We start from the raw sequence: 11,569 nt of genomic DNA on the forward strand, positions 1-11,569 counted from the left end.
AAAAAAAATCTCAAGGCTGGAAACGTAAAACAATATCTCAGCGAAGTAAAATGGTACTAAACAAAGTTGTTCTGTCTAGTATGCCCATTTTTCAAATGGGTTGTTTTGTGATACCCAAGACATTAAAAAAAAAATTAATGTCATTCAAAGGGATTTTTGGTGGGGAAAGAACCACATGCTAAAGGTTGTTATCCTAAGGCTTGGACTTTCCTGAGCAAACCAATGCATTAAGGGAAACTTGGTTTTAGAGATGCACATAAAACTAATTTGGCCATGATAATTAAAATGGCTCGGAGACTTATTAAAGAACCTAAGTCCTTATCAGGTTCCAATCATAAGGATAAATATTTTAGGAAAAAATCAGTCTTCGGAACAAAAATCTCCCCTACCAGCTCTTGGGTCTGGAAATGTCTAAATAAGGGAATTAAGTTTGTAGAACAATTCAGTATATGGGAGGTTGGAGATGGAGAAAATATTAAAATTTAGGAGGATAAATGGGTACAAAATTTAGACCGCATTTTGACTCAATACAGAGACAACAACAATAACACTTGTAACTGATCTTTTAAATCCATTTACTAAAAAGTGGAATTCCCCTGTGATACATTCTATGTTTCCTACTCATATAGCATATAGAATATGCAGGATCAGAGTATTCTTAACCAAAGATAATAAGATGAAACCAGATTCCCTAAGGTGGATGCTCACTCCATCTGGGAATTCACAGTTAAATTTTTATATAACAAATTAAATGAACCAAGTATTAATGCAAATAATTTAGACATGCCTGACCAATTCTGGAAAGAATTATGGGTACTAGATTGTCCTCAGAGAATTAAGATTTTTGCTTGAAAATGTCTTCAAAATGCTTTATCTACAAATTATAGACTGTTTGGTATTGTCAGAGATTTATCTCCTTGTTGTACTTTTGGCTGTGATGCAAATGAAGCAATGGAACATAATTTTTTCCCATTGTCCTTTTGTGAAACAAATTTGGGCACTCAATCATAACCATGTTCATTTTCTTTTTAATGATTTAGTTCAACTAATTGACATACACAGAGAATGGTTACATTCTGCCAGTAGTTTTCTCTCTTTAGAATTAGTTTTGACAAAGATGTGGTTCATTTGGAAAGAGAGATGCAATAAATCTTTTTAAGGGAAACAAAAATCAGTTGCACAGTTAACCATAGAAATTCAGAGATATGTCCAATTCTAACACAAGAATGAAATCAGATCTAAAAAGAAGACTTCTCCTAGAAGGTAACTAATGGAAGAAATATGGGAATTTCTAACAAATAATCATCATAAAATTAATGTAGATGCAGCATGGATATCTCATGACAAGCCATATGGTTCTGCACTAATTTTAAGAGATGATGCAGGTGAGTTTGAGAAATGGAGAGCAGAAACATCCACAACAGAGGATTCAGAAGCAGTAGGTGTTTTGCAGGCTGCAACATGGTCGAAAAAGGAGAACATATCAAATTTCAGTATTAAGAACCTTTTTGAATTTTTGCAAGGGAAAAACTCCACAATTTCTTGGCAGAGTCGGGCGATTTTGATGGAGGCTGACAAGATTGCTAAAGCTTGTCAGAATCTTATCGATTTTTGTTTTCTCCTAGAACTACCGATAGGGCAGCGGACTTATTATCCAAAAAGGAAAAAACCTTAGATTGTATTGTTAATTGGGACAACGTCCCACCAACTTGTATTATCACTGAAATTTAAGTAGATAAATCTAATGTTAGGGATGAATACTTAACTCCCACATTAGATGTCTCTATTTCTATTGTACATAAGTCCCTAACACCTTAAGTTAGCTTTTTGGAATGAATCATCAATTTAAAAATGGTTAAACATTTTAGGTGCACTGTATTAAATTAAATTACATAAAAATAATTTCCTAGAAAATAACGTATTTTCCGCCGCTTGGTCAAAAATCTCTTTAGAAATTAATAAAAGTATAAAAAATTAGCTAATAATAATAAACTAAGACTAGGGTGGTCAAAGCCTATTATACTACAATAGTTATAGTGCTATACTGTAAACCGAAAATGATCAAGCAATGGGAGTAAAAAAAAATTCCAATAACTCAGTGAGCTATAATTTGAGAATCCAACCAAATTTGCACCTCCCAATCCCATGCCAACCAAAATCATGATTTAGGCCCATGGGCTTCTCCGTAACCAAACCCCTTCTCAAGGATTTCCGAGGACAATTTTTCTTGATTTTTTATTTTTGTTTTTGTAGGGGAACTAGTGTATGACCCGTGCTGTAACGGCCCGATTTTGGTGTTCAATATTTTCCTATTTGGTCACACCCCTAAAGAGTTCAATGTAGAATGAGATATCCTTATTGTGACGACATCGCAATATATATAGGAATTTGTATTATCACGTATACTGCCTTGTGTCATTAGTTGTTACTGTGATGGACCTGATGGTCCACGCATCCTTAATGGATTAGCAATGGAAATGCTGCACTCGTTCTCATTTTTTCTGTTTTTGAAGTTGGCGAATGCTGTGTTCCTATTACTATATCGCCAAAGTATCCCTTATCGTTTCTTGACCTATTGCAATCAGTCGATTATGTAGGACTGTAAATGACTATGTAGGACTGTGAATGTAGTTGACATCCTGGGTGCCAAATCGTTTACGTTAACCCAATTGCGGTTGCTCATCTTTTTATTTTTATTTTTTTGATTCAAAAGGAATTTTTCCATAGTTGATCATCTTTTCCCGTCATTCAAATCTATGCAATATTGGTTACGTCCACTCCAGGAACGGAATAGCTGTGGAACCCAAAATGTGATTCGATTATTGTAGCATTTTTCCATAGGATTCTTATTTCTTCCGCCATTAACGTAGGAGGGAGATCATGTATTTCCAAGGTATTTTTGGTCATCGTCCCAGTTCCTGGCGTTTGCAAATTTTCATTAAACTTTCGCTAGTCATAGTTGAGCAAATCTCATTGTAACCAAAGATTGTGAAAGTAACGTATGAAAGGGTGCTCTATGAAGACTGCGATCCACTTTTCTTTTTTTAAATCCTACCATGCAAATGAAATGCCCACTTTATACAGGTCTAAGAATGAAATGGAATAACTGGTTTGTAAAAATATTTATCGTGTTTGTGCCGTAATATTTATCGTGTTTCTAATATTCTTAGGATTTGTTTGGCTATTGTAACAGTGTGATCCTTTAAAATATGCAAATCTCATTATGAACCAATGTCACCCCAGTAGACATTTTAGTTTACCTGATCCAAGGCGTTTTGTGGCAGGAATGGATCATAGCCAAACCTCAAAACTGTCTTGCTCAGTCACAACTTGTGCCATGACGGTTTGGGGGTGTTTGTTGGCTGTAATACTGTATCCCTATTATCCTTTTTCATTAACTTTTTTTGAATCCATCATTTTTTCGTTCGTCATAAGTAACATGTCCCAAGATTGTATTTTTTTTTTTTTTTTGATAATATGAAAACTTTTATAAAACTAAATCAAAGAAGGACACTGCCCTTTACAAAGAGTTTCAAAGAAAGCAGTTTTTTCTACCTGTGACATGTTTAAAGTGGAAAAATCTAGAATTCTATAACCCCTACTACCCTTTCCAAGAGTATCAACTATTCCTATGAAGTCTCTTCTAAGAAAACATGAAACACAATTTTTAAAACAGCCATACAAGGCTTGACAATCTCTCATTATTTTCTTTGTTCTCCATCCTAAAATGCTATTAAACTCTTTAAGTGACTCTATTGCAGAAATGCAATCTCCAACAAAGATCAAAACAGAAGTAAGTCTTAGCTTTAACACCCAACGGATTGTATTCCAATATGTCCCAAGATTGTATTCCAATATGCCTCAGAGTAATAAAGTATTTGGGGTAGACTTCATTGTATCCCAAAAAGAACTTAAATTCAGTGAGAAACTAAATCTGAAATACAATCCTGATAAGACATGATTCACATATACTAATAGCACAAACTTATAAAGAAGAAAAATAGATTTGTCACCGATGTCCATCCCGCACAAAGCTTTGAGTCACCATTATGTGTGAACTTAAAACAATATTGACAAACGGGGAATTCATCTTGTAAAAAAAATGTTTAGGGGACTCGTGCAGTATAAACATCCTGTTCAAATAACATCTGGGTTTCGCCAAAGGCCTACTAAAATGATAATTCAGTAGAAGACTATGCTAATTAGAGGGAAACCACGTTCCTATGACTCATTATAAATGCAAAGTATGATAGCAAATCAACAGTAGAACACAAACATAAATATATTCTTCCTAATTGTGCAGGATATATCCATCAAATTTAGAGAGCCACGACAATTTAAATCAAATCCAAAACTCAAACAAATGTAAATTAGCTCAAATGGTGACATGTGGAAATAGAGCAATACCATCCTAACAAACCAATACAAAATTACCTTTCTTAATTTTCGACTAAAATCATTTACAAAATGCAGCCAAGCTAAAAACTACACTCAACAATATCCTGTGCTGTGCTAACTATCAAATATTTAAAAGTGCGGAATTCATTTTATGTCAGTTGGGTAATTTAGATATCCAGCCATGTGGTCAGCTGTGAGTCCAATATCAATTGTAGGAAGAGTAGAGAGAGACCAAATTCAAGGTTAAAAAATTGTTTCTAACTTGCAAGTTTTAGATAACATCAGCAAAGCAAACACACAAAGGTATGGTATAAGCAAATTCGATATTGCCATGTGTATGGCCATCGTGACTGCATTTTTTTCTCTTAATGAATAAACCATCTGATCTGCCAATACATAAGTGTAAATCATTTAATTCATAATGTTGTTTTCGGAGACGACAAATTAAAGAACTACATAGGGACTACGGCAAAATATCGTTAATACTTCCACCGGTTTGCTTTCTCCATCTTGGCGTAGCTATACAACTGAAAATTTTTATCTGGTTGACGTGAGAGTATTTGAAGGGATGGTATGAATCTTGGAAACCTACATGAGTATGGGCTAGAATTAGTAGAATTGGTGTCAATCAAAAATTTATACAGCAAATCACAATTGATAAGATTTAAAATAAGAACAGTTGCCACATTGGCATCCTAACAAACAATTGATGTGATGACAGTGACTGTGGATAATAATTTCCATCGACAACCAAGTTAAAATCAAGTGCAATTCAATCAAATGACATTTACCTGAGATGGAGCGTTGGTCTCGGAATCTGTAAGAACAACCAAAACCCGCAACAACAAAAACAATCAAAGAAAAGTTTGTGGAAATATGCCAAAACCAAATTCAGAGAATTTTCCCTAGTATCAGAATCGGAGAAACTTACGTTGCCTTTGAGGTTTAAGTAGTCGAACATTTCAAGGGTTTGGTAAGCAAAATAATGGTGGTGTTAATGGGTGTCTTTTACCTTCATAACGTATGAAGAATTGATTTGAATCAAACGTATTCATTAGTGGAAAAATGGTGGTGCGGATGAAAAGGTGGAGAAAATAAAACCCTAGTAATGTCAGCTTATATTTGGCAACTACTCCTTTATGTGTTCTGTGTAATGCATTTAGAAGTTGAATCTTAGACGTTGGATAAAGGCGTAAGAGAAGGGTGCATTCTGATCCGTCAGATTTGGAATTTTAGAGGAACTGGAACGGTTGATCGCTGAAGAAGACCTTTGCATAACCGTCAGATTTGGAAAAACACATTTGTTTTTATAAGAATGATCGCTATAATGATTGTGATTGACAAGAAAACATCAGTACGAATATACTGAGGAAAAGAGTGGAGTATCATTTTGAAAATTAAAGTGAGTTCACCGCCAACGACTATATCACCCGCACAGTCCTATATAAATCAAACCCACTCTCAAGTCACAATATACGTACTTTCATTTCTGTATTCCACTCGATTTAGCTTCGTCTGCTGCTAAATGGGCCACAACTCGGATTCGGATGATGAAGCGGTTAAGGTTATGAATCGATTTATGCGACATCAACAAATGATACTCCATACAGAGACTGCAAGAATCGGATGATGAGTCAGACGAATAAAGACAAGTATTTAATCCTTTGCTATTCACGGGTCAAATAACACTACCCACTACTAGAGCTAGAGGAGAGCAGCTGAAAGAAAACAAGAAGAAGAAAAGACTGAGAGGAAAATGGCGACTGAGAAAATGGGGATCAAGATCGAAACTAACCCTGATGAAACCAAACTCACTAGCCTTGGTGTAAGATCTTGGCCCAAGTAAGCTCTCTCTCTGTATCTCTTTATAATCGCTTTTTTTCCCCCCTTTTTACCGAGTTTTTTCTAGGGTACTAGTAGAATCTGCTGCTGCAACTAAAATTACTCATTGAATCATTCCGTATGCACAAAATTTCACCTTTTTACGGGTTAATGCTACATTTATATGGTAGTAGCTTGTGATAAAAGGGTATGAATCAGTCGCTGCTATTTGGAACAACTCAAGGCGCCAAAAGGGGTAATTGAGGTGCCTGGGCGCCTCGCCCAATCAAGTCGAGGCCTTTATCTAGGGAGTTTTTTCTTATGACCTTATTAAGCAACCTAATTGAAAAACTAACGTGTAGAGAGAAGAATAGACTTAAACAAACTTTGATTATGATTACTAACTTATTTTAATACATGAGAACTCAATACATATTTATATACAAGATATCTTGGACTCCAAGATAATCAAGTTTCCTAACTAAAGACAATTTCCTAATACAAAAGAAATTCTAAAAATATTAAAAACTCAACTTTGTACAAAGTTAGGAAACAATGTACAAGTTGGTTATATTGTGTTAACACCCTCCCGCAAGCGTAACGGGTTATCTTGAACCGTAAGCTTGAAACGTAAAAGAGAAAACCTATCTTTAGAAAGTGGTTTTGTAAAAATGTCCGCAATTTGATCTTTAGAAGAAACAAAACGAACATCCAGAAGTTTGGAAGCAACTGATCACGAACAAAGTGATAATCAATCTCTATATGTTTGGTCCGAGCATGAAAAATAGGATTAACTGTGAGATAGGTAGCACCAAGATTGTCACACCATAAAATCGGAGGAGAATGTGTAGAAATGCGAAGTTCAGAAATAAGTGATTGAATCCATATAATTTCGGCAGTAGCAATAGCAAGACCTCGATACTCGGCTTCAGTACTGGAACGAGATACTGTTTTCTGTTTACGAGCACTCCAAGAAATAATGTTACCTCCCAAATAAACGCAATATCCACTAGTAGAACGACGATCATCAAGAGAACCAGCCCAATCAGAATCAGTATACGCACAGAAAGACAGTTGTAAAGAGGGTGACGGTTTAAGAAGTATACCAAACGTACTTGTATGTTTAAGATAACGAAGAATACGCTTTACTAAACCCCAATGAAAATCCGCAGGAGCATGCATAAATTGACAAACTTTATTGACTGCGAACGCAAGATCTGGATGAGTAAACGTCAAATATTACAAAGCTCCAACAATACTGCGATATTCAGTAGCATCCTTTAATAAAGTACTACGGTCAAAAGACATATCACCAGAAGTACTTAGTGGAGTAGTAATTGGTTTGACTCCATCCATTTTGGCTCGAATTAGAAGATCACGAGCATAACGTTGTTGAGAAAGAAATAACCCAGAGGAAGTACGAATTGCCTCAATTCCAAGAAAATAAGATACTTGACCAAGATCTTTAATCGCACATTCATGTTGTAAACGAGTAAGAATAGAGGCAATACCTGAAGAATTAGAACCAGTAACGATGATATCATCCACATAAACCAACAAGTAGATAATTCCATAAGACCCATTATATATGAACAAGGAGGAATCACACTTGGAAGTAACAAAGCCAATTTGCAATAAAAAATTGCTAAGCCGATGATACCATGCACGAGGAGCCTGTTTAAGACCATAAAGAGAACGACGTAACTTGCAAACATGTGTAGGATAACGAGAATCAACATAACCTGGAGGCTGTTTCATGTACACATCTTCCTGGAGTTCGCCATGTAAAAAAGCATTCTGCACATCAAGTTGACGAATAGACCAATTGGAAGACAAATCCAGAGTAAGAATAAGACGTATAGTACACGGTTTAACAACAGGACTAAACGTTTCAGAATAATCAATCCCTTCTTGTTGATTATATCCTTTAGCAACCAGACGATACTTACGACGCGCAATTGTACCATCAGGATTACGCTTAATCCGAAAAACCCACTTACAACCAATAACATGCATAGAAGGATGATAGGGAACCATCGACCAAGTACCATTTCGAAGTAAGGCATTGACCTCGTCATCGGATGATGCACGCCATAGAGGATCCTTATGAGCTTGAGAAATACAAGTTGGTTCAAGAGAAGAGTCACATACAAGAGCATACCTTGAATTTGGTTTAAAGATACCATCTCTAGCACGTGTAACCATTGAGTGTGATGGAGGAACAGGAACAGACGAAACTGTGGACGGATCAGGTGTTGTGGAGGAAGACGGTTGCAAAGAAACAGCAGCAGGTGAAGTTGACGGCGGAAGCAAGGAATTATAAATGATTGAACTCGGTGACAGTGGAATCAAATGATTAAAGGCGGCTGATGATTGAAGGACGGCTGATGACTGGAAGACGGCTGATGATTGGAAGATGGCTGATGATTGGAGGACAACTGATGATTGGAAGACGACTGATGATTGGAGGACAGCTGATGATTGGAAGACGGCTGATGATTGGCAGTTGATAATGGCAGCTGATGATTGAAAGTTGGTAATGGCGGCTGATGATTGACAGTTGAGAATGGCGGCTGATGATTGGCAGTTTGTAATAGCGGCTGAGATTTGAAACCAGAAGATGACGGTAATAAATGGGAAATAACAGGAATAGAAGAAGAAGTTACCTGAGAAGATGTTGACGCCGGCAAAGGTGATGACGCGGAAGCAAATGGAAAAGTAGTCTCATCAAAGATGACGTGGCGACTGACATATATGCGACCCGTAGGAATATGAAGACATTTATAGCCTTTATGAGATGGACTATAGCCAATAAAATCACAAGGGGAGGACAAAGCATCCATTTTATGAGATCGATACGGACGCAAGTGAGGATAACAAAGACAACCAAAAACACGAAGAGATGTGTAATCAGGAGGAGTATCAAAAAGAGCTTCATAAGGAGAAGAATTATTGACAGAAGTTGAAGGGACATGATTCATTAGATAACAAGCAGTGTAAAAAGAATCATACCAATATGAGGATGGCATGGAAGCCATATTAAGAATGGTAAGACCTGTTTCACGAATATGACGATGACGACGTTCAACCAAACCATTTTGTTCAGAAGTATGAGGACAAGAGAAACGATGAAAAATACCAAGTTTTTGAAGGGGTGAAGTGAGTTTACGGTACTCGGCAGCATTATCAGATGGAAAAATCTTAATTTTACGATTAAAAAGATTTTCAACATGCTTTTGAAACAAAAAAAAGATGGAGAAAACATCAGACTTTTGAGACATAGGAAACATCCAAGTAAAGCGACTGTAAGCATCAATGAATATGACATAATATCGATAACCTTCATTAGATAAAATATGAGATGGTCCCCACACATCATAGAGAATTAAATCTAATGGATTCAAATAAATTGTTGTACTGGAGCGAAAAGGTAATTTATGACTCCTATGCTCATGGCAAAAGGAACAAAAACTAATAGTTTGGTTGGAAACGGGAAGAGAAAACTGAGAAATAACTTTGCGAACAGTGCGCATCATTGGATGACCCATCCTAGCATGCCAGGCTTGTAAACTGGCACGTTCACCTATGCAAGCTCGAGGAGATTGAGATGAGACATCAAGTTGATGGAGACCACCCTTCCTAATTCCGCGAAGAAGCACCTTCCCGGTACATCGATCCTTCACAAGACAAAAAGTTGGATGAAATTCAAATAGGACATTATTATCAGTGGTGAAACGAGAAATAGACAAAAGATTATGAGAGATTTTGGGTGCAAAGAGAACATTACGAAGTTGCAACTTACGGTTGGTAGGTCCTAAACTAGAGGAACCAATATTAGAAATTGGTATAGAAGAACCATTACCCATCTGAATTTGATCAGGACCAGTATACTCAGTAGGGAACTGAAGACGAGAAAAATCATTGGTTATATGATCCATAGCACCGCTATCAGGTATCCAAGAAGGTGACGGCAGAAGTCCAGGTACAGATGCAGCATAAGCCCAAGGGATAGAGGATGGTGGTTGACGTCGAGGGGGACGAAAAGCTTTATCATACCTGTTCCAGCAATCCTGGGCCTCATGGTTCGGACGACCACAAAGTTGACAGCAAAGGGAGGAAGGAGAACTAAACTGCACACGCCCACGTTGGTAAGCAGGAGAAGCAGGCCCACAGGAGTTGGCAGAACGAGCAGGCTGGAAATTCTGAGAGTTGAACTGGGCTGGGCTTCGTTGGTTTCCAGACGAACAAACATTGTTGGATCGAGAGGAGGAGGCTTCAGGAGGATCAGAAGAGAATCGTGGATTGTACTGGCGAGTATTATCAGCAACATTAGCTACAGGCTGTGAATTGGACAGCTTTGTCTGCTGATCAATACGCAGTTCAAAGGTAAGGAGAAAGGTAAGAAAATCTTCAACAGAGAGTGATCCCATCGTGGTGGTTAAAGAGGTCAAAATAGCATCATAGGTGGTATCCAATCCGGCTAAGAGGCAATGACGAAATTCTTTGTCAGTAACAATGGTATTTGCGGCTGCAAGACTATCAACAAGATCTCGAGCACGATCAATATACTCACGCATAGTTTGAGATCCCTTACATAACATGCGGAGCTCACAGTGAAGGTGATGAACTTGAGCGTCAGACTTAGAAGCATAAAGAGATTGAAGAGAGGTCCATATTTGTTGAGCTGTGGTAAGACGATGAACATGACGGAATACAGTAGGAGAAAGAGAATAAAATAACCAACTAACAAGAATTTTATCTTGTTTTGTCCAAGAAGTAAACGCCGGATTAGGAGATTTATCATCAAGAATTTTATCTTGAGATTAAAGCCATGGACATTTGCCTAATGCCTAATGGTTTAGTAACGTAGTTGAAGAATAATGTATGACTAATGCCGCGGCTTCATAATGTATATACCCCAACACCGCGTCACATGCCTCGGCCCGAACAATGGAGGCGAAAATGCTTGAGCAAACTTAAACCAAAATCTAACATTGATCTCCGGAATGCGCACGTGTATTATATGCATGGTCATGTGAATATCCACTAGGAAATAGGATTTTAGTTAATCTCTGAACCATGGACTACTTCCTTAGATCTGTAATCTGTAGCACCAATAATGCGCGGCATGCGTACATTTTGTATAAACGTCTGTTAGATAAATGTATGCATCATCTTTCAAGAATTCTGTTTGTATTACTGGATTAATGACGGAAGGATTTTGCTAATTGTCAAACCTAATTAAGCAGCCTAAACCCTATATATTGCACTGAGGACTTTATTTGTATTTTGTAACCACTAGTTTCACTGAGATTAAAGCCCCGCTCTTTTGTTGGTGTTTGACCCCCCC

The 11,569-nt window shown here is 37.2% G+C and overlaps 1 protein-coding gene across 1 annotated transcript in view; it reads left to right on the forward strand.

Annotated features, from left to right (window-relative positions):
• Window positions 1-6,103: 6,103 nt before the first annotated feature.
• The window catches only part of LOC113278475, a 7,036-nt gene continuing 1,570 nt past the window's right edge, over window positions 6,104-11,569 (forward strand). The window contains exon 1 of the mRNA XM_026527300.1: window positions 6,104-6,240. Within this exon, the coding sequence (XP_026383085.1) occupies window positions 6,155-6,240 (86 nt within the window). The 5' untranslated portion in view covers window positions 6,104-6,154. The remainder of the gene's footprint in view (window positions 6,241-11,569) is intronic.

Source organism: Papaver somniferum, chromosome 5 (assembly GCF_003573695.1).
Source record: "Papaver somniferum cultivar HN1 chromosome 5, ASM357369v1, whole genome shotgun sequence".
Classification (NCBI taxonomy): domain Eukaryota; kingdom Viridiplantae; phylum Streptophyta; class Magnoliopsida; order Ranunculales; family Papaveraceae; genus Papaver; species Papaver somniferum.